Consider the following 23,948-nt stretch of genomic DNA (forward strand, 5'->3'; position numbering starts at 1 on the left):
CCCCCAACCATAAGGAGCTCTTCCAGACTCACCCACTCTCCTCCTCCACCACTGTTTCCCAAGCCTGAGCTCTGTCTTCTCTAGACTGACCAGGTCTTCTCCCTGCTCAGTTCCAGGTCCCCCTGCTGGCATCAAAGCTGTCCCTTCATCAGCTAGCAGTGTGGTCGTGTCCTGGCTGCCCCCAACCAAGCCCAATGGGGTGATTCGCAAGTACACCATCTTCTGTTCCAGCCCCGGGTCCGGCCAGCCGGTAAGTGGTGAGGGCAGCAGGGAGCAGATCTTGTTGGGATGACACATCAGTCAGCTTTCGGGTCAAACCATGTGTGCTTTTTCTGTCTATGCTTCCCTGTGAATCATAGTCCAGAATGGACGCTGGACAAGATGGCTCACTGGGTAAAGATGTCCACTGTTAAACTTGAGGACCTGAATCTAATCAGGCCCAGGGATCCACACATTAGAAGATAACCCATTAAGCCGGGCAGTGGTGACACACCTTTAATCTCAGCACTTGGGAGGCAGAGGCAAGTGAATCTCTGTGAGTTTAAGGCCAGCCTGGTCTACAGAGCAAGTTCCAGGACAGGCTCTAAAGCTACCCAGAGAAACCCTGTCTCAAAAAACCAGAGAGAGACAGAGACACAGAGACACACAGAGAGAGAAAGAGAACCTACTTCTGCAAGTTGCTTTTTTGACACTACACACACACACACACACACACACACACACACACACACACACACACACCATGGCATGTATACACCTCTCCCAAATAAACAAATATAAATATATTTAATAAAAAGGTTTTCTTTTCAAGTCTGGGTACTAGTTATCCCAAAATGGCTGAAACCGTGCATGCTATCCATTGTGGACCAGGTATCTACCGAAAGGCTGCAAGCTTATCACAGCTTTGGAGCCCCTCCTGAATCATGTGAGCCACAGCCAAGCAGACAGAAAGAGGGGGGACACACAGCTTTGCTCTTCTGACCTGCTGACCCCAGGCACTCCTAGGGACTCTGGGAATGCATGGCCTTTCACCAGGGTCCTCTAGGTTTGGAGACACTGCTGAGGACCTGCTGCAGATGACTGCCATAGTGTGGAGCAAGGTGGGAACAGTACAGGAGGAAGGGCATCGGCAGGGACAAGAGCCTAACAGTGTACAGTGTCTTCCCTGATCCTGGGAGATGGGGGTCCCGGGCTGAGGTGCATCACAGAGGTCAGCCTTGACTTACACCTAGAGTTCAGGGGTCCCCAGAGAAGGAAGAGAGGATGGGGAAAGCATCGCATATGGCCATATCCCATAATATCCTTCCTCCCCTTCTCTTTTCTGATCCCCAGCCATCTGGACATGGAGTCCAGCTATGTGGCCTCTCTCCACCTCACCTATTCCTTGGATGGGAAGAAAACCTCTGCCCTCAGAAGCCTCAGGGTTTGGGGAAGCCTGTGAGAACACTTTGGGAACCATCAGGGAGAGAGGCTTAGGGCTGGGCAAGGGGCGGGAGGAAGCTCTAGCCTCTCTAATGGCAGGTCACCATCAGCTCCAAATCTGCACAAGCTCTGGGCCACGAATGCTGCCTGTAGCTGCTGGGTCGCTGTCACCCTTCCCCAATTCTGATTTTCTGTGGGCTTTTTGAACTACCATTCTGGAGTGGGCACCAAAGCTCTTCACCAGGGAGGCCAGGAGTCTCTTCCCAGAGAAGAAGCTCAAGGGCACTGCCACATACAACATAATTCCTGCACCACACCCATATGGTGACACTCAGAGCAGGACACAGGACATCACAGCACCTCTACAGACCCTCTCATGCTTCTCCGTTACCTTGTTTCCCTCCACTCTCCCGGCTCAATGGCTTGGATGAGCACTGCTTCTTGCAGCCCTCAGCGTAGGTCGAGACCTGCTATTTATCTGACTCCTGTGGCTCTGCCCTGCTTTGGGTCTGTGGTTTTCGTCCATGCTGTGGTATGCAGGTAGAGATTCTTCTCATTGCTTTGGCTTTAGAGTATACATGTGTGTGTATTCCCGAGTTTCTGTGTCATGCTGCCCACTGACATCCTAGGTGGAGGCTTGGAGGTGTGCTCTTCTCTTTGAGCTCATCACATGGTGCTTCTGGGCAGGCACTTTTTGTAGAGTGTGTGTCTGGGAGAGGAGTTGCTGGAACATGGCCTGCAGATGCTACCTGAGAACACTGCCCTCCTGCTGGGTCACTGTCACCCAGCAGGTACACACACACACACACACACACACACACACACACACACACACACCAGGTGGCACACTCTAGTTGCTCTAAGTTAGCACAGACCCTTGGGATTGACCAATCAATGCTTTCAGTACAGAGTATCCTCTGTCCCCTTTCTCTCCCCTCCCCTTCCCCCCCCCCATTCTCACAATACCAATCTGTTCAGCTTCCTTTTCATACCACTCCTTTGCCTTTGTTGAGTCCTCCCGGGGCCTATTTCTCCATCACCCAACTGCCTTATGGACATTAACTGTTGGCATAGCTCCTGCATTGGTCTCTAAGGCTCCAAGGACCACAGGACCAGTGTCTTTTCATCTCTGGATCCCCAGCTGTGGAGCATTTATCAAGACTGGATATCAGAGTCACTGAGACATGTTTGATGACTCAATATCAAGCAGCCTGAACACCCCAAAGCCTGACACAAGTGACATGTTCCCTTTCATGACTGATGGGAGGAAGTAGCATGTTCTGGCTGGGCCTTTATAGTCACTTCCTCTTCTGATAACAAACTCTTTCAAAGGGGCCGGTCTGTGGAGACCTCCTGACTAACTCAGGCTTAGAAGTGGCCAGTGACTGGTTGGGGTTCTCTTCCAGGCCTCAGCACAGAGCTTCTGGCCCCCATCCCTCGCCTACTACTGAGGACTCTGGGACTATGTCAGTCAGCTTTCTATTACTATGACAGATAACTGAGATAATCGACTTATAAAGAGGAGAGGCTTGTTTTGGCTCACAGCTTCGGAGGTTTCAATCACGGTCAGTTCGCTCCATGGCCTCTATGTCTGTAGTGAGGCAGCTCATCGCGGCAGGGAGTAAGTGTGTGATAGAGAAAGGGGCTGTCTTGGTTAGGGTTTCTATTGCTGTGAAGAGACACCATGACAGTGGCAACTCTCAAAAGGAAAACATTTAATTGGGTGGCTCACTTACAGTTTCAGAGGTTCATTCCATTATCATGATGACAGCAGGCAGGCAGACATGGTGCTGGAGGAATAGCTGAGAGTCCTACACTTTGCAGGCAGCAGGAAGTCAACTGACTCATTGGAGAGTATTCCAAGCATAGGAAACCTCAAAGCCCTCTTCCACAGTGACACACTTCCTCCAACAAGGCCGTACCCACTCCAACAAAGCCACACCACTAATAGTGCCACTCCCTACGAGATTATGGCAGCCAATCACATTCAAACTACCATGGGTGCTCATGGCTGGGAGGCAAAGGAGAGACATTTATCCCAGCCTATATAGCAAAACCTGTCTCAAAGACGAGAGAGAAAGAAAGGACATGCTCCCAATGACTTAACTCCCTCCAACTAGGCAACACCTCTTAAAAGTCACTCTGCACAGACAGTCCACACTCCAAATGACTGTGTTACCTACCACTCGTGTGTGTGTGTGTGTGTGTGTGTGTGTGTGTGTGTGTGTGTGTGTATAAAGAAATTCCACAAAGTTCAGAAAAAGATTTTAAAAAAACATATGTTATTGTATTCACTGCCTAAACATGAGCACTGATGGTATTTTAATAACAGCCCTCCAGTTTTTGGAAGGAGGTTTTGAGACAGGGCCTCATGGAGTCCTCGGCTGACCTCACACTCCCTATGTCACCCTGGTCTCCCTGCCCCCACCTCCCAAGTGCTAACCAGCAGGCATGCTACACAGCAGTGAGCCTAGCCTTCTAGTCTTTGATCTGCACATTAATTGGAGTTTTTTATATAATATTAAAATAAAATTTTTACATATTACATAATCATTTAAATATAAATTGGGAAGGTTCTTTTCTGTATATTTTGTGGTGGTTGTGGGATTTCTTCTTGACTTTTTAGGGGGAACGGATGACAAGATTTTATGTATCCCAGGCTCTAAAGATGATCTTAAACTTTTGATGCCACCATGTCTTTAGTCCCATCACTCAGGAGGCAGAGGCAGGTGGGTCTCTAAGTTCGAAGCCAGACTGGTCTACAGAGTGAGTTATAGAACAGCCACGACTACACAGAGAAACCCTGTCTCAAAACAAAAAACAAAAACGTTGGATCTCTCCACACCTCCCAAGTACTGGGATGGCATGCATGTGACACACAGAGAGAGAGAGAGAGAGAGAGAGAGAGAGAGAGAGAGAGAGAGAGAGAGAGAGAGAGAGAGAAATTTACACATTGCACAGTGCTAGGGATTGAACCAAGGCTTTGTGTACACTACACAAGCAGCCTACCAAACGAGCTAAGCTTTGTCTCCAGCCTATCAGATGTTCAAAAGACAGTCTTGAGTGGTCATTTTTGCATGACCACTATTTCGCAAGGCCTCCCTCCTGCCTATAAGTATTGCTCCACTTCACCCTTATAAATAATTCTTCTACGAACTTTCTTCATGAAGTATTCAGGGACATATGTTGCTCCCAGGCCACAAAGTCTCTATATTCCATGCTTACAAGTTCCTTCCCAGCAACATGAAGGCATATGCACGTGCCATGGAGCACCCAGGTTTTTTAATCTATAGTGATTTCAAAGTTTCTGTGGGGTTTGTTTTCATTTTTGCCACTTGGATTTTATTTTTAATAGTTGTCTGATTTTAAATTTTCTTTCTTTGATTACTTGTTAGGTTGTTTATTTGCAAATGCCTATTGATTGTCCTTTTATTTGAGTCACTTTCAATTCAAAGTCTATGTCCATTCTTGCTATTTGGGTTGCTTGCCCTTTTCTTAATTATTTGTAAGTGCTCTTTCCATATTAGCGACAATAACCATTTTCTATTACAAGTAGCCATCAATCCATGCCTTTTGAATTTGTTTTGATGTGTGATAATATTTTTTAGAGAATTTGAATTTATCAATCATTTCCACTTTTGACTTTTGCCTCTATGATTAGAAAGTCTTATAATTGTTTGCCTACTGTTCTTTTTTTTTTTTTTTTTTTTTGCTGTCTCGGTTTCCTTTTTTCTATAATTTCTTATCCACCAAGTCTTATTTAGGAGATATAACAGTAAGGTTTTAAAATAATTTCCAGGGATTTGTAGGGAGTCCAAATTAAAAAGAAGGTACTGGAATCTTGGTGGCATACTGATATTTCTCTGGTATGGAGGTTCAGTACCTATATTCTTAGATCAGGGGAAGCTGAGGCAGGAAGTTCATCACCAATTCGTGGCCTACTTTGACTACATCATGGCTCCAGGACTGTCTGTACTGTAGAGTGAAACCCTGTCTCTAAAAACAAAAGTGAGGGCTTGAGGAGATGGCTCTGAGTATAAAATAGTTCTTGCTGTTCACATAAGAAACATGAGTTTAATTCCCAGAACCCACCTAAAAAGCCAGCCATCATGGTGCCTACAATTCTAGCACTGAGGAGGTGAAGGCAGGCAGAATCTTGGGTTCCAGAACAAGCCACCTGAGGCTAATGGTGAAGCACAGGTTCCATTGGGAGATTCTACCGAAGAGAAGAAAACAAAACACAAGCAAACAAAAATGTGAACAGTTTCTGAGAAAAAAAGAAATAGCCAAATAGTGGCCTCTGACCTCCACACACCCACATACTCCCACACAAATGCACAAATACACAGACATGTAGGTGCACATACTCAAACACGCACAAATAAACACAAAAGATCTCCAAGGGAACGACAAACTTTCCTGCCCTGTGTAAACACAAATGTATTCTCAAGAACACACAAGCACATGCACCCACAAGCAGGAACGTACACACACACACACACACACACACACACACACACACACACACACACACACCTCTACATCCACAGAAAGTGAGCCCAGGGAACTGTATTCTGATTTTCAAATAATTGTGCACTCTTTGCCTGAGGGTGATTCACAGCCCAGAGTAGGCAAGATTGTATGATTCCTAATTTGCAAAAGAATTAAGTCTCTGAGTGAACTGGCCACATGGTTACATGTTTGGTAAGGACACCAAGCATAGAAGCCATCGCACCATCCTAGAGTCATGCACTGGCATGAACCCCACCAGTCCCCAGATACCCAAGCTTACAAGGGTTCAGAGTGTCTCTGCACTTGTTCCCAACAGGAATTGTGTTCAAGGTTAGACAGAGCATCACACCCAGCCCCCAGGAAGGCAGGAGGGATACTGCCAAGAGATCTCTGCCTGTCATGAGGGTACACATTTCCCTTCAGAGGACCTGAGTCCAAAAAAAAGAGGAGGTTTCTTTTTTCCTGTCACAAGTCATTGGGCTCCTCAGCTCTCTCACTGGCTATGGAGAATGTCCCTCGGTGACATCCATCTCTCGGCACATGTGTGCATCCACACAGCCATGTGCAAGAGAGCCTGTGTGCAAGATCTCACGACTGCAGAGATAACTAATTACTAGCTCCCTCTGGCCTCAGGGCCCCCATCTGTTCCAGGGACTGTTTCCCCTCCTTGGACTTGTGCCCTGATCTCAGAGGGGCCCTAGTGCTATCGTCTCCCCCATTCCCTGCAGCTGGTCAAAAAACATAAAATAAAATAAAATGAAAGTCAGCCCCATCCGGCCGATGCCAGGGAAGAGGCTGACAGGAGGTCTACAAACTAGCGCTTATCAAAAGCGCCTTCTCAAATTCATTTCAATATCTGAGCCTCTGGTTTCCAAGGCAACATAATCTTTTCATCAAAGCAACTGGTAAAACCACTGGGATCTGATATTGTTTTGTTGGCAACTTGTCAAAACTGTCATTTGGTTAAAAATATGTTATAGATTTATGTAACCTACAAATATATATGGTGATCTATACCACTAATAATCGTTAATAAAGTGTGCCCAGTAAAATTGCCTCTCTACCCCTTCCTGGGAAGGAAAGAGTGTAATTAGGTGGCAGGACTGGGAGGTGGCTGAGCAGGGGTCAGGCTGCGGGCTGACTGCAGCCCTAACAAGGCAAAGGCGGTCATTTGGCTTCACAGAACTCCTTCCTTTGCACGTGCTTTTCTTGGGACCCCATTCTCCTTTCTCTGACTGCCCCTCATCATTCACTCAAAATACCTATACCTGTTGGCCTGTAGCCGATGATGCTAAAGCCTATAGAACTCAGAGAGGTAAACCGGGGTTGACCCAGAAATACTGCAGGACTGGCACTATCGGCTCCCAGGGTCGAGCCCAGCACAGATGCTGGCCACTGCCGTGCTCAGACCAGGAAAAAACATGCTGCACAGAGTCCTGGCTCCAGCCCAAGGCTCCGAGGACAATGGCAGGCTGGGGGCCAAGGCCTGGCTTCTGTTTCACAGTGTGGCTTCCCACCTCCCAACAGGCTCCCAGTGAGTACGAGACGAGTCCTGAACAGCTCTTCTACAGGATTGCCCACCTGAACCGGGGACAGCAGTACCTGCTGTGGGTGGCCGCGGTCACCTCCGCAGGCAGGGGGAACAGCAGTGAGAAGGTCACCATTGAGCCTGCTGGCAAGGGTAAGAGACCTGGGCCTGGGGCAGGGGTTGGGAGAAAACTTCCAGAAGCTTGTTTGCAGAATTCTGGTTCTTCCCAAACAGGGTCTGTTTGGGAAGAACAGGTAGCACTATGACTGCAGCTTGTGAGGAGCTGGCCTCTGGTCTCCCTTCTGCATCCACCAAAGAATAGACCTCTGCTGCCCCCTGACTCTGGAAAAGTCACACAACAGGCTACAGTCAGGCCCACTCTCACAGAGGCACCTTGGCTTACGAAGCAAACTACCCCCATTTGAGAGAGTCCTCTTCATCCCCCATCCAAAGCAGAACATTGGTCTTAGTACTCAGCTCCTGGAAGAGGGGCTTCTCTGGGTATGTGGTACACTGATGCTTCCACAGGGCTTTTGGGACTCCAGAGAAAGCCTCATTATGCAACCAGAAACACTCCTTTATCCACCAGCAGGCTCTGGGCTAGAACAAGGCCTTCTCAGGGCAGGCCTCTCCCATCTCTGATCTGGACATAAGAGTGGTCTGTAGGAACTCACAGTGGAACTGTGGGCTGTTCTCGTCTTGGCCCAAGGGCAGAAGAACTAGCATCAGTGAGCTTCAAGTCTATCAGTGTCTCCGGCCCTTTCTCCTGCCACATCCCCTCCCCAGTCAACCCCAAGCTCACCTGACTCTCCAGGCCAGGGTCCCAGGACTGGCCTGCCTTGGCCGAGCCCCACTCCCTGAGATGAGAGAAGCCTCCCTGCTGGCCACAGAAGCAGAGCCAGCAAGCATCCAACTGAGGTGTGGTAAGCCAAGGACTCACACTTGCAGCCATCAGGCTCTATCAGCCTTCTATCCAGCTGTGTGGCCTGGCCATCCAAGACAGTTGAGGTGTGCTGTGCTGCTCTGTCCCTTGTAGCTCTGAGTCAGAGCTCCTTGCACAGAGCTGTCTCAGCAGCCTCACCTTCCTTCCTCCTTTTCCTCGGGATACCATCAACCCTTTCTCCAGATTTCACCTTCTTCAGAAGGGAAGGAGCTTAGAGCCTGCCATCTTCTCAGGACAAGGTCCTAGGACCTGAGCTCTTGGCAGAAGTCTGACCCCACCCCTGTAGGCATCAAATACAGTACATTCCTATACATACACAACTATCTCATGAGGTAGAACAGCTGAACACCACTACACCTCCACCACACTTATATAAAAAAAAACTCACAAAAATACATACTTACACACATGTACACGCGGCCTCTCCTACCCAACTTGCCCTTCTCCTTGTATGCCTTGCCCCTGCTACAAGACCATCAATACCTAGATGGCCCAGAATTCTGGGAGGCCTTGTCACCCTCTATCTCCTCCAAAACCAGCAGACCCCAGGTCCTGTCAGTTCTTGTCCTGTGCTCTGGCACACTGGCCTCACTTTGTCACAGGACCACCTCAACCAAAGCAGCCGGTTTATCCAAAACTCTCCCTTGACTTGCATTGAAAATGTGGGGAGCCCTGGGGAAGGCACTATGGAAATGTGAAGGGTAAAAACCAGAGAGGTCCTTATGTCCCCCTTCCTACAGCCCCAGCAAAGATCATCTCATTTGGAGGCACTGTAACAACACCCTGGATGAAGGATGTCCGGCTGCCTTGCAATTCAGTGGGAGATCCAGCCCCAGCTGTCAAGTGGACCAAGGACAGGTATGTGACAGGCCCTGGAGGAGTGGTATGGCTCCTGAGAAATGCAATGCTGTTTGGTCATCACTCTGCCTCATGGCAGTCCTACAGGGCACATGACACTATTCATATGAGTTTACCTCTCCCCACCTCTGGCCAATAACCTTCCTGGGTGGATGAAGAGACAGGGCTCACTGGAAATTCTTGAGAAGTGCTGACCAAAGGCCCAAGAACCCAAGATCCCCTGCAAGCTTCCTCCTGTCCCTCTTCCATTTTCCCCCACACTGGGGGGAGGGCCCCAGCACTAGGGAGTTTGTGCCATAACCCATGCCACCTCCCTGTCTGGCAGTGAAGACTCGGCAATCCCCGTGTCCATGGATGGACACCGGCTCATCCACACAAATGGCACACTGCTGCTTCGCGCTGTGAAGGCTGAGGACTCGGGCTATTACACCTGCACAGCCACCAACACTGGTGGCTTCGATACCATCATCGTCAACCTTCTGGTGCAAGGTGAGACTCTGCTGCAAAGCAGGTGATTTAAGTGGCGACAGGGACAGGAAGTCCATCCTGTTAAAGAGACTGAATGACCGAGAAAGCTAACGCTGGGTGTTGGGGAGGCAGAGCTTGGTGGAACCAAGGTAGAAAAGGAGAGGAGGCAGGAGGGATGGAAAGCCGTGTGGAAGGGCCAGTACCATCCCATCATCACCCTCTGTACCTCCATCGTTGCCATGCACGGGATTAACCTTTTCCACTGACAGCTGGTGGCTTTCCCTCACAGTTCCCCCGGACCAGCCCCGCCTCACTGTCTCCAAAACCTCTGCCTCTTCCATCACTCTGACCTGGATTCCAGGGGACAATGGGGGCAGCTCTATCAGAGGTAAGGAGGGGTCTGGATCAGGAGGAGGGGAAATTCCAGAGTCCCAGGGTGAGAGAAGGGCTTCACTTGTTTCTAATACTTGGTCCCATAATCCCCAGGAAAGATCTGGAGGGTGAGTCAGAACATGAGGTACCCAGGTGCATAGAGAGTCCTCCCGTCCCATCCATCTGGGAACGGAGCACATCTAAAGAGCTTTCCTCTCCAGGCCTAGGTTCCCAGTCTTTCAAAGCAGACAAACATGACATCAGTGCCTCTCAAACAAGAGTATGTGTGACTCAGCAGAGATCTTGTAAGAAGGAGCTCAGGGTTCAATAGTCTAAGGTGGGGCTAAGAGTATACTTCCAGACAGCTCTTCCCAAATGGGGTACTGCTGGTTACACTCCCTGCCCCTCATAGAACAGTCAGTGTCTTAGGCCTGCCAGCTCTCTAAACGTAATGCTAGAACTATGGAGGGACCCAGACTCACACAGCACTAGAATGGAATGTCTCGGGCTTTGCATCTCGTTTGTATATGCCCAGCCCTATGACCTCTGCTGGAGCCAAGGCTGGGTTTCTGCTGCCCTGCCCTTCTCTGCTTTGCCCACTTGAGCCAACCCCTCCTGCAGGCTTTGTGCTGCAATACTCAGTGGATAACAGCGAAGAGTGGAAGGATGTGTTCATCAGCTCCAGCGAGCGCTCCTTCAAGCTAGACAGCCTCAAGTGTGGCACATGGTACAAGGTGAAGCTGGCAGCCAAGAACAGTGTGGGCTCTGGGCGCATCAGCGAGATCATCGAAGCCAAGACCCATGGGCGGGGTGAGGCCGGGTCGGGGGTGGTGATGAAGAGCAGGGCCCAAGAGGGAGGTGGGTGGGGTGGTGAGCCCACATCAGGGGGCAGAGGACGGCTATCATGGGGAAAGAGGAGCCAAATGCTTAGGGGGCTAAAATGAGGAGACTCAACCTTGTTCCTGTCACTAGAGCATCTCGGTATACTATTATCACCAGAAGAAACGGATATGGACTAGGGGTGGGGGATGTAGCTAGCATGCCTGACCACCTAGTTCAGCCCCTAGCACCACATAAACTATAATCCCAGCACTTGGAGGTGGAAGCAAGAGAATCAGAAAATTCAAGATTATCTTTGTCTACATAGAGAGCTAGAGGCCAGTCTGGGCTGCCTAAGACCTTGTCAAATCAATTTATTGATTCATTGATTAAGATTGACTGATTGAAAGATCCTACTTCCTTACCAGGAGGGCTAGAGGGCTGGCACTCTTCCTTCTTCCCACCTCCCGCCATCACTGCTGGGACCTCACCCTAGGGTCTTTCTTCCTCTCACTTCTCCACTCCTGGGCCACCCCTGTTGCAAGTCTCAGCTGCCCCAGGAAAAGCCTTTCCAGACAGATGAAGGATCTCTTCTTTCTAGGGTTCCCTAACCTCTCTTTCCCCTTCCGGTCCCCCAGAACCCTCCTTCAGTAAAGACCAACACCTCTTCACCCACATCAACTCCACACATGCTCGGCTTAACCTGCAGGGCTGGAACAATGGGGGCTGCCCCATCACAGCCATTGTCCTGGAGTACCGGCCCAAGGGGACCTGGGCCTGGCAGGGTGTCCGGGCCAACAGCTCCACAGAGGTGTTTCTGACAGAACTTCGAGAGGCCACCTGGTATGAGCTCCGCATGAGGGCTTGCAACAGCGCTGGCTGTGGCAATGAGACCGCCCAGTTTGCCACCCTGGACTACGACGGCAGTGAGTTGGAAAGGATGGGATGGGACAGCCCCGAGGCTTCTAAAGAGATGGACAAATAGAAACAGACAGGAATAAACCCAGGGTAGAGAGCTAAGGAGAAGGACAGAGGGACCAGCCATTGGTAGCAGGTGGCTATGTGGGCACATCTACTGGTGGCCAGTCCTAACAGGCAGATCAAAGTATTTGATGACAGAGTTCCTGCCACCCATTGCTTCAGGGAGATGGTGAGGGAGAGTTAAGCCAAGATTGAACTGAGGCCCTGCCCTCTCAGGACTCTGCTAGCAGAGTGCTCTGGTCAAGATGGACAGCCTGTTTGTTCCACAGTAACAAATACCAAGAGCCTGGTGGCTCCACCCAATGAAAATTTTCTTATTCTGATAAAGTCCTGAGAGTTTATTGTCTACCACCTTTTAGCTAGACCATCTTGAATGTGGCCCCTTCCCCAAGAAAAAAAGGCACATTAGTTCTTAATTGCCTTGAAGGGGCATGTATGTGTTCATGTGTATTGGGGACCAAATCCAGGGTTTTGCTCTAGCTAAGGAAAAAAATCATCACTTCTTTTTTACAGTCTGTTGTTCCAACTAGTCATGTGACCATAAGCTAGCTGCAAGAAAGTCTGGATAATATAGACAAGAGCATGGTATTTGGTGAGCACCTAACTGGTGTCTCTACCTCACAGGGATACTACACACACACACACACACACACACACACACACACACACACACACACACACACACCAAAAACAAACAAACAAACAAACAAACATAACCAAAAAAATGCAGGCACGCATTGGAAGGCAGGAGATCAGAGACCAAGAACAACAGATCTCATCAGCAGGCTTTCCCACACATGGGACTCTGAGCTCATAGCATCCCTTGATTCTCTTCTCTGCCCCACTCAGGCACCATCCCACCCATCAAGTCTGCTCAAGGAGAAGGGGACGATGTGAAGAAGTTGTTCACCATCGGCTGCCCTGTCATCCTGGCCACCCTGGGGGTGGCCCTGCTCTTTGTTGTACGCAAGAAGAGGAAGGAGAAACGGTTGAAGAGGCTCCGAGGTGAGGGTCTTTTCTATTAGGTTTCAGGGAAAGAGGGTGGTGACTCCCAGCCACACTGGCCACCCTTCAGTGAACCACAGAACAACCTGGGCAAGAAACCAGATCCTGTGTCCCCCTAAAAGGAAGACCTACCACTCAAACCTTCTTAAGTCTCCTTAGACATATCTTTCTCCTTTTATGGCCCCAGGATTTTGTGCCTGCACCAACTAGGGCTGACATTCGTGCAGGTCCACTCTGGTAAAGCCATATTGGTTATTAACATGTGCCAATAGCTCCGTATCATTGGCAAATACCTCTCTCTAGGACTCTGTTCAATTCCTGGCCAGACAGTTTCCATGCTGTGTCAAATGTGAAAACATTTTGAATATTGTCCCTTTCAATACTTAACACCATAGTCTTGAATAAATGAATGTTGTGTTTCTTGATTGTCCCAGTACCTGGTACAGTATCTAGCACCTACTAGTTTCCTCATATGTTTGCTCAGTCCCTTGAAAAATATTTGAATATGATGCAAAGTAGATACTGTTGAAGGGTAGAGATGCAGAGGTTAAGAAGGGGCAAGCCATCCATATACTTATAGAGTTCACTATTTAATGAGAGAAGTCAGGGGACAACAGCAGCACAGAAGAGAGAATTACTAACCTATCCATGGTATTTGGAACCAGAGGGAATGGAAGAACAGATAGTTCAGTGAATATCTGGGTGAATGAGTGCTTAGATAGTTGGATAAATGATTTAATGTTTAAATGGATGGTTGATATATGGTTGGTAGATGAATAAATACAAGAATGGATAGACAAATGGTTTGATGATGGTTTGGATACGTAAATGGTTGATTGGGTTAGTGGTGGGAGAATGAGTATTTTGATGGATAACAGGTAGCGATTTGACCCATGATATAGTCATCCATATAGTTGGATAAAAGTATAGCTGGGTGGCGGGGATAATTATATAAATGGTTGAATGGGTGGTTACATAATGGTGTGGCTAGTTGGGCATATAAATGGAAAGATGGTTGAATGTTGAATGCATTGCTTTATAGATGAGTCAATAGCTGGTGTTGGTTGGTAGATGATTAAATAGTTAGATGGGGGCTGGGGATATAGATCAGTGTTTACCTGGCATGCATGCACTCTGGGGTTTGATCTTCAGCACTACAGAATCTAGGTATGATAGTATACAGCAGTAAACCTAGCACTTGGGCTGTTAGAGCAGGAGAATCAGAAATTTGAGATTATCCTCAACTACAAAGGGAGTTCAAATTTGAGGACAGCTTAGAATTCGTGAGTGTCTCAAAAAACAAAAATAGTTGGATGCATTGATAGTTGGATCAGTGGATGGGTGGATGGATAGATGGATGGATGGATGGATGGATGAATATTTTTATGGCTGGGTGAACGAACAGCTAGATGGGCAGTTAGGTACATGGATGGTTGGATGCAGGCATACCACTATCTCCATTTTGACAGGTCATTTTCAGCTTCTGGGCTCTAATACATTAGATAGACCCTTTGGCTCCCCTCTCCTCCAGTATCATCACCTAAGAGTCCCAGTGAGATTCAAGGCCCCTTTGAGATACAGTGTGGACTCTCAAATCCATTCGTGGACTTTGGGGCACAGATGCCCTAGAGCAGCAATCTCAACCTGTGAATCACAACCCCTTTGGGATCACATATCAGATATCCTGCATATCAGATATTTACATTATAATTAATAACAGTAGCAAAATTACAGTTATAAAGTAACAATGAAATAATTTTAAGGTTGGGAAGTCACCACACATGAAGAACTTTATTAAAGGCTCCCAGCATTAGGAAGGTTGAGAACTACTGGCCTAGAGGAAGAAGTAAAGTCTCTTGGCTGGTGTGAGAGTTTAGTCATCTAGGGCTTCTCACTGGCCACCTCTACCTCATCCGACACTCTCCCCTTCCCCCAAGAGATAGCTGAGGATCCTTTACTAATGTCTGTTTCTAGCATTTCATGGAATCTTCTTAAATTACAGCAGGTTCATGAAGTAGACAGAGCACCGAAGATGCCTCATCTCTTTTAGGAAGAGCTCTCTATTAGGTTGGAGCGGGGGAGTCTAAGAAAAGGGAGCCAGAGCTAAGCCAACACCAAATTGGGAGCAATGGAATCTTATCATTGCTGTCTTGTGGGTCTTTATCCTGCTACTTCCACTCCTCAGACCATAGTCATTTTAGACACTGTCCCCACTTCATCCACATGGCTCTTTTACTTCTCCTGCTCAAACTCCATTCTCAACCAGCTATCTCTCTACTGTTTTGCAGATGCAAAGAGTTTGGCAGAAATGCTGATAAGGTAGGTGTCACTTAGCTGCTTTCTCTTTGCTCCCCTCCCGCTGATACTCCCATCCCCATCCCCTTCCCCATCCCCATGCTCCCCTATATTAGAGCCACCCAAAGAGGTATCTAACATCCCTTTGGTCTGAAAAGTCCCTTACCCCAGGCTTCTTCAGCTCCTGAGACACTCACTTCCTTTCACTCTTCCACAGCAAGAACAATCGAAGCTTTGACACCCCTGTTAAAGGGCCGCCCCAGGGTCCACGGCTCCACATTGACATCCCCAGGGTTCAGCTGCTCATCGAGGACAAGGAGGGCATCAAGCAGCTGGGTAAGTGACCTGCTCTAGGTGTGCTTCTCCAGGCCACAACCCATGGAGGACAACTGCAAGCCCCATGGCCATACCCAGGTTTCTAGCTGTAACCCCATCCATTCAGCAGCTTTGGAATTCACTGCAGTTCCTCTCAAGGGCCAACTTTCTTCTCCTTCCAATGCAGAGAGCTGCTGGTCTCTCTGGATCTGGCATTCAGCATTGGGATAAAGACAAAAAAAAAAATTGGGGAGGACTTCAGGTGATTTCTTTCTCCCTCTAGGAGATGACAAGGCCACCATCCCTGTAACAGATGCAGAGTTCAGCCAAGCAGTCAACCCACAGAGCTTCTGTACTGGTGTCTCTTTGCACCATCCAGCCCTCATCCAGAGCACAGGACCCCTCATCGACATGTCAGACATCCGGCCAGGAACCAGTATGCATTAACTGCAAAGAGGCAGTCCTATGGGAGTTGGTGGGAGGAGGGTCACTCGGCATGGGGTAGAGTTGATTTTTTAAAAAGAAAGAAAGAAAAAGAGGGCTGGGGAGCTGGCTTAGTTAATAAAGAGCCTCTGCAAAAGCCTATCTCCCATATAAAAAAAAACCAGGGACACATCTGTAGTGCCAGCCCTTGGGATGCAGAAGCAAGTGCATCCCTAGAGCTCACTGCCCAGCCAGCCTAGCCAAATTGGTGAGCTCCAATTTCAGCAAGGGACCCTATCTCAAAAGACCAGGCAGGTGGATGACAATAAACATCAATCTCTGAAACACACATATGAACACATACATACACATACATTTTTAGAGCGAGAAAGAGAATGCATACAATGGAATGGGATGGAAGAGTAGACAAGACTCTGGAGTTAAGAGTCTAGAGGCTTTGCCTGCAGACATCCTAGTTATAAATGACCTTGGGTATTACTAGCCTTATCTTTATGGCTCTCAATTTCCTTACTTAGAAATTTGGAGCAAGGGTTGGGTCTTCATGCTCTCCAAGGGCTTTCTGTCACAAGCAGTGACTCCAGACACAAGGAAGGGCTACATCAAGGATGTAGGGATGACAGTTAGAAGAAACAGAACAGAGCATCCCATTCATCCCATGTATAAGGACATGCTGGGGAGGAGTGGGGGTCAGGATGCATGGCCAGCATTCCCAGGTGAACCTCTGTGACTGCTTCTGCCACTACCTTTGCTCCCCACTGCTCTTTGTGCTAAGTGCCAGCTGCCTGTGTCTGAGTGCCCTCAGTTGGAGGATGCTATGTCTTGCCTCCCTCTGTGTAGACCCAGTGTCCAGGAAGAATGTGAAATCAGCCCACAGCACTCGGAACCGGTACTCAAGCCAGTGGACCTTAACCAAGTGCCAGGCCTCCACCCCTGCCCGAACCCTCACCTCTGACTGGCGCACCGTGGGTTCCCAGCATGGTGTTACTGTCACTGAGAGTGACAGCTACAGTGCCAGTCTATCCCAAGACACAGGTGGGTCTGAGGACCTCCATCTTCAGGGTCCTGCCTACATCCCATCCATTCTCCCCCAGTTCCCCTCATTTGTTGCTCATTTTCTTTTCCCAGTTCCTTTCTAAGCAGCCTGTTGTCTAACATTCACATCACTTGCCTTCCCAGCTATCCACCGATTCCCTGTATGGTGAGGGTTCGGGCCCAGGGGACACTTGACCTTGCTTGGTCCATGATTTTATTTTGATCTTCCCAAAAAATTATTAAGAAAAAAAATGATGCACTGAACATTTGTTAAAGAAAGAGCTGATATTACAGGGGTTGGTTGGGTTTTTGTTGTCGTTGTTGTTGTTGTTGTTGCTGTTGTTTTTCCTTAGACTGAAAAATGTTCTTCATTAGCCAATGATCTCACTTATGCCTCCACTATCACTTTCCCTGGGGAGAACGGGGTCTTTAGCTGGTGCCCTCATGGCCAGGCTTTCAAATGGCTGCTTGAATTAGGGGTGGTGCCATCCCCACCCCATAGCCTGCTCCTCTCCTCCCAACTCCACCCCTTCCCTGTCTCCAGACAAAGGACGGAACAGCATGGTGTCTACTGAGAGTGCTTCTTCCACCTATGAGGAGCTGGCCCGGGCCTACGAGCATGCCAAGCTGGAGGAGCAGCTGCAGCATGCCAAGTTTGAGATCACAGAGTGCTTCATCTCGGACAGCTCCTCGGACCAGATGACCACAGGCACCAACGAAAATGCTGACAGCATGACATCCATGAGCACACCCTCAGAGCCTGGCATCTGCCGCTTCACCGCCTCTCCACCCAAGCCCCAAGACGCTGACCGGGGCAAGAACGTGGCTGTGCCCATCCCTCACCGAGCCAACAAGAGTGAGTGCTCAGCCCACATCCCCTGCTCTGGCCCCTGCTGCCCAGCACCACAAACCTATCTAGATCTTATCCTGCCAGCCTTCCCTGGTTCCCTGACAATAACGTAAGAGCAAGGACTTGAGAACAGCTCAGGACCATGTTCTCACTCAACTTCATATTTCTGTGGTTTTTAAACAAGTCACTTAACGTCTCTGATCTTAATTTTATATCTGTGTAATAACTCCTTTGCATTAAGAAAAAAATCACAGAAGCTGGAGACATGGCTCTTCAAGAGGTCCTGAGTTCAATTCCCAGCATCCACATGATGGCTCACAACCATCTGTAATGAGATCTGGTGCCCTCTTCTGGCCTGCAGGCATACATGCAGACAGAACATTTTATACCTAAATAATCCTTAAAAAAAAAAAAAAAAAAAAAATTAAGGGGCTGGAAGAGATGGTTCAGAGGTTAAGAGCACTGGCTGCTCTTCCAGAAGACCTGAGTTCAATTCCCAGCACCCACATGGCAGCTCACAACCACCTTTAATTCAAGTTCCAGTGTATATAACAATTTCATTCAGATATAGATAAAGGCAAAACACTAATGCAAATAGATAAAAATAATTTTAAAAAATTTTAAAAATCACATACGTGACTGACACATGGGAGAAGCTCGTTACGGAGTGATCATCCCCTTAATCTGGTGAGGGTAGAGAGGGACTGAATGTGTCCCCAGGCTTCTGATTCTGATATCATCTGCCTCTGTGATTCCAGGCGACTACTGCAACCTGCCACTGTACACCAAGTCAGAGGCCTTCTTCCGAAAGGCAGATGGGCGGGAGCCCTGCCCTGTGGTCCCACCCCGAGAGGCCTCCATGAGGAACCTGACTCGAGCCTACCACACCCAGGCACGGCACCTCACTCTGGACCCTGCCAGCAAGCCCTTGGGCCTCCCCCATCCAGGGGCCCCTGCTGCCACCGCCACGGCCACCTTACCTCAGAGGACTCTGGCCATGCCGGCACCCCCAGCTGGCACGGCACCCCCAGCACCTGGTCCTACCCCCAGTGAGCCTCCTGCTGCCCCTAGTGCTGCCCCTCCGGCCCCCAGCACTGAACCTCCAAGGGCCGGAGGCCCACACACCAAAATGGGGGGCTCCAGGGACTCACTACTCGAGATGAGCACCCCAGGGGTAGGGCGATCTCAGAAACAGGGGGCCGGAGCCTATTCCAAATCCTACACCCTGGTGTAGGATTGCGGACATCAAGAGAAGGGCTCCACACTGGGACCTCTGCACCTCCAGCCCTGACACACCAACGTGGCTGTTTCCTGAATTATTTATATTAAACTCACAGACAAAAGAAAAAAGAAAAAAAAAAAGACGTGAAAAGAAACCCCCAAGTCATGAACACTGTACATAGGACTCTTTTGTACAAATGAAACTATTTTCTTCTTCTCCATGAAGCCAGGGCACAAAATAAGTCAAATCCTCCACCCCATGAAATACGTGTGGAGAGATATATACATATATAGGCAGAATGGGACACAGCGACAATCTATATATCTATATATTTCTCTCACCTTCTTTTGAGTCAGAGGCACAAAGACAGCAATTTTTTTTTTTGCCCTCCTATTGACCCCCTCCCAAACTAGGTGGTTTTGACAAAGACCAAAATCCCAACTCAGAGACACTGCATGCGATTTTACTGTTCCAAGAAAACCAGGAGTTGCTTCAATTTGCAGATGCTTATGTGTTAATACCTTTTTCTATGAAAAAAGACCCAGCGCCGTGTGCAATAAAGGTTATGTTTCTACGTGGTGGCTTTTTTCCCAACTGGCAAGGGCCAGTGGGGAGGGCGGAGGGGCCTCTGTCCCAGGCCTGGGCTTTGACTCTGTGCTGGAAGCTTTTCTAAAAGACTTTCAGTTAGCCAGGGTGTATCCATTGAGTATGCCTTTTGTTCTCAGATCCATGCTGGGTTCTAAGAGGCGACCAGCTCCATGCCTTTGAGCAAGTGCCTAAACCCTTCTGAGCCAGTTTTCTTGTCTGCAGATGGAAAAGTGAGTGTAGCCCATGCAATGAGTCAGTCAGGGAATGTGTGCTGGGAAGCCTGGAGCAGGAGGTGAGAGTCCCCTGGATTCTCTTCCACAAGACCCAGAGTAGCTAGGGAAGCGTAGCTGCATGAACCACTGGTACACAATTACATGGGACATACAAAAGGGAATACATATACTACTTGGGGATCCAGTCAGTACCCAAAGCTCTGGGCTGACATAGGGCAAGGTGTGGCCACAGGGAGGAGAGATATCACTGGAGATCAGGGGGCAAAAGGGCTCAGAGACAGGGGAAACAGAGCATACCCAGTAGACTCAGACTAGCACCTTGCCTGGTTTGGAAGGAATCAGCAACTCAGATACCAGAGAGAAAGACAAGTGTCATGTAGAGGATTTGGATGTACAGCAACCGATTTCTGGTGACACGTCCATCCTGGGAGGCTGCCTGTGACCTCCCTCTACAAAGGGAGCAGCAGAGGAAGGGAAATGTCTTGAGCTAGAGGCTAGCCGCAGATGAGAACATGTACTGTTCCTGCACTGTGACCAGCCCTGGGGAGACGGGGCTATGGATCTGGAAGGAGGGTGGGTCTGAGACCTGCTGTGTCTGAAGATAACAGAGAACTGAGAAGGGACCAACAGGAGGCATAAAGAGAGGAGAGTAGTGCAGCATGCAGGCAGGTCACACCAAGCCTGGGCCACAGTGAGCCCTACTAAGATATGTGGGAAGTCCAGGAATTAATATGAACAACCTATATTAACAGGTAAGGGGAGGAGTAAAGGCTTTGAAATGAGTTCTAAGTTCATGAGAAATGTCCACTTCAACCCTTTCACCCAAACAGATGCTGGAGAACTGGTTAACAAGGCCCTTGTGCTAGCTCAGAACCTGACACCTCCATGGCTATGTGCACCATCTTCAGGTCATTTCTGGAACTGCAGAGACAATAATCAAACCTTGAAGCTCTGCCTAGAATTAACTAAGTACACACACACACACACACACACACACACACACACACACACACACACTCACACACACACACACTGCTTTCTGAACACTGGGAAACAAATACGAATCAGACCTAGCTCCAGCCAGAACACAGGCACGAATGACTAACTCTTCAGAGCCCAGAGTAGTTAGGAAATGGAGCCACCTTCCTAGGGGCTACAAAGGGGACATTGCCATCACAAGGTATGGCGTGTGGGGCAGGAGCTAAGTAGAGTGCATCCATCACATTGCCTACTAACCTGACTGCTGGCTGATTTACAGGACAGTGTCAGGATTTCCATTCGATGGACAAGAAAGCCAGGGCTCTCAGGGATTAGCAAACTCTCCCAAGTTTAGAAGATCAGGAAGAGATCACAATGAGGCTTTAGTTCTTAAGAGTCTGCTTCCTTGGCCACTGAGTCACACTACCCAGTGTCCCACTATTCAAAGTCTGAGTTCAGCTCTGCCATGAGGGTGCTGCCATTAGGAGACTCCAGCCTGTGAGTAAGCTGGACTCAAGCAAGTAAGCAGTGGATACTGAGCTGTCCAGTCAATGAGCCTTGATGCAAGCTGGATGAGATGGAGAGCACTGCACACTCCTCTCTGGAGAGACACAGTCAGTGGTAGAAGACAATGGGTCAGCCTGGGAGACTGCTGGAGGAGGCCTGGGGCCCAAGGAGGACTGTATAGGATGGGGAAGAATAAGAGAGGCAATGAAAAGCCAAACAGGAGCCGGTTAAATGCCTATGCAACTGAGCTGGCACCTTACAAAGACACACAGGTCTGGAAATTCAGACAGGCCAGTCTGGAGTGTAACTCAGTCATTAGCATTCATGCCTAGTATATGTGGAGCCGGCAGGCTCAGTCTGCAGCACAGCATAAACCAAATGCGATGGTGCATGCTGTGATCCCAGTGCTCAGGAGGTGGAGCTGGAAGTTTAAGATCACCTTTGACTTCATAGTGAGTTTGAGGCCAGCCTGGGATATGTGAGGCCCTGTCACAAATGGGAAGGTGGAGGGGGAAGTGGGGGAGGAAGAGAAAAAGGAGGAAGAAAAATGGAGAGGAAGAGGAGAAGAAAGAGGAAGAGGAGGAAGAAGAAATTGGGAGGACCAGGAGAAAGAAAGCAAAGAGAAAGAAGAAAAGGAGGAATCAGTCTTGTACAAAACCCAGACCATTCTGCTTGCTAATAATGCTGACCCAGTTAGAAGCACACCAGATCCCCCAAAGCCCTACTCTTTGTCATTCATCTTCAACAAGATGGATGAGATGGATCGATGGCCTTACATGTCTGTCCATTCTTTCCAGATAACTCCTTTGTCCCCAGCAGACAAAGCTACCTTGAGGGCCTTGATCTTCAAAATGGAGCCCAAAGACCAACAGCATCATCAACACCAGAAGCTTGCAAATAGTGTAACTCCTCAGGCCTCACCCTGCATGGAGCCACTGACTGACTCAGAAGCTGTATCTTAGCAGCATGCTGGGGTACATATACACATGGAAGTTTGGGAAGCCCCCTCTAAAAGGCTGTCAGAGTGACCACCCCTTGACTCTCTGTGTTCCCACAACCAGAGCTAGACTGGTGGGTATCAAACTTAGCTGCACAACAGATTCTCTAGAAGACCTGGCTAAAAACCACAGAAGCCAGAAATAATCTCACCAATCCAGACATGTCACTACTTGTTGGTATTAGGACAGGAATTTGTATTGTTTATTATGGTAAAAATACATACAACAACATTTTCCATTTTTAGTACTTTAAACATTCAATTGAACAGTATTAGTACATTCACTTAACTATGCAACTGTCCCTCTCCATTTCTAGAACTTTCTATAGGTTTGGCTATTTGGGGGACCTCATATGAGTACAATCATTCAATAGCTGTTATTTAATAACTAATTTATTTCGCATAGAATAATATCTCCAAGTTTTATCCATGCTGTATTTTTACTTGTTTGTTGTGACTGGTTGGTTGGTTGGTTGGTTGGTTGGTTGGTTGGTTTGTTTTTTGAGCTGGGGAATTTCTGTGTAGCACTGACTGGCTTAAACAGGCTGACCTAGAACTGTGGCAGTCCTTCTGTCTCCACCTGCCAAGTGCATGAAATTCAGGTATGCACCCACCACACTTGGCCCATGTTGCATCTTTTGTTGTTGTATTTTGCTTTTTGGCTTGAAAAAAAGTTCTCTCTATATGTAGCCCAGACTCACCTTGAAGCCTCAAGGCTCCTTGCCTTAGCCTCCCAACTGCTGAGGTGGGAGCCACTATATCTGTCTTTTGGAGAGAGGAGAGGAAAAATTCATGACAACATGACATTTTTTACATTTATTGAGTGTGTGTGTGTGTGTGTGTGTGTGTGTGTGTGTGTGTGTGTGTGTGTGTACATGTGTACCCGTGTGTGCATGCACATATGTGCCAGGTGTGCAAATGGAGGTCTCTCTACCATGTGAATCCCAAAGGTTGAATTTAGTTTTTCGGGCTTAGGGGCAGGTGGTTTTACCCACTGAGAAATCTCACCATCCCTGTTGTATCCTATATCAGAAATGTATTCCTATTTAAGGCTGCAGAGTATTCCACTGTATGTATTCACCGTGCTTCATTCATCTTTTATCTGTGGGTGCTCACACCTTCCAAGCATTATGAATAACACTGCTAGGGACATGGGTGTGTAGGTATCTGGACTCTTGAGCTTATGAACAGATGATTTTTCTGAGTTACATAACAATTGTACATTTCACTTTTTGAGAAACTGCCGAACTGTTTTCCACCCGGCATCTATATGCTGTTGTTTCATTGCTTGATTGATTGGGAGCTGTTTGTTTTAGACTGGATCTCATTTTGTAACTTAGGCTAGCCTGGACCTCATAGGTAGTCCAAACTGGCCTTCAACTCATGGTGTTTCTTCACTCAGCATTCTGAGTGCTAGGATTACAGACATGAGCCACCAACACCTGGATAAATGAGGACCATTGGTGGAATCCGTTGTGACTTGTCTTGTTCTTGTCACAGTGCTGGGCAAGTATTCTACTATGGAGACATACCTCCAGGAACATCGATATTTTAAAGATTTTTTTTAGTGTATATGAGT

The 23,948-nt window shown here is 48.2% G+C and overlaps 1 protein-coding gene across 1 annotated transcript in view; it reads left to right on the top strand.

The window, feature by feature from the left end:
- Dscaml1 (DS cell adhesion molecule like 1) overlaps positions 1-19,078 on the top strand; it is a 308,468-nt gene extending 289,390 nt beyond the window's left edge. The window contains exons 18-31 of the mRNA XM_035444387.1: positions 111-250; positions 7,462-7,615; positions 9,146-9,263; positions 9,589-9,752; positions 10,021-10,119; positions 10,725-10,913; positions 11,561-11,848; positions 12,753-12,908; positions 15,197-15,227; positions 15,421-15,539; positions 15,802-15,954; positions 16,800-16,994; positions 17,539-17,850; positions 18,603-19,078. Of these exons, the coding sequence (XP_035300278.1) occupies positions 111-250; positions 7,462-7,615; positions 9,146-9,263; positions 9,589-9,752; positions 10,021-10,119; positions 10,725-10,913; positions 11,561-11,848; positions 12,753-12,908; positions 15,197-15,227; positions 15,421-15,539; positions 15,802-15,954; positions 16,800-16,994; positions 17,539-17,850; positions 18,603-19,078 (2,594 nt within the window). The remainder of the gene's footprint in view (positions 1-110; positions 251-7,461; positions 7,616-9,145; positions 9,264-9,588; positions 9,753-10,020; positions 10,120-10,724; positions 10,914-11,560; positions 11,849-12,752; positions 12,909-15,196; positions 15,228-15,420; positions 15,540-15,801; positions 15,955-16,799; positions 16,995-17,538; positions 17,851-18,602) is intronic.
- Positions 19,079-23,948: the final 4,870 nt, after the last annotated feature.

This window comes from Cricetulus griseus, chromosome 4 (genome assembly GCF_003668045.3).
Source record: "Cricetulus griseus strain 17A/GY chromosome 4, alternate assembly CriGri-PICRH-1.0, whole genome shotgun sequence".
NCBI lineage: Eukaryota > Metazoa > Chordata > Mammalia > Rodentia > Cricetidae > Cricetulus > Cricetulus griseus.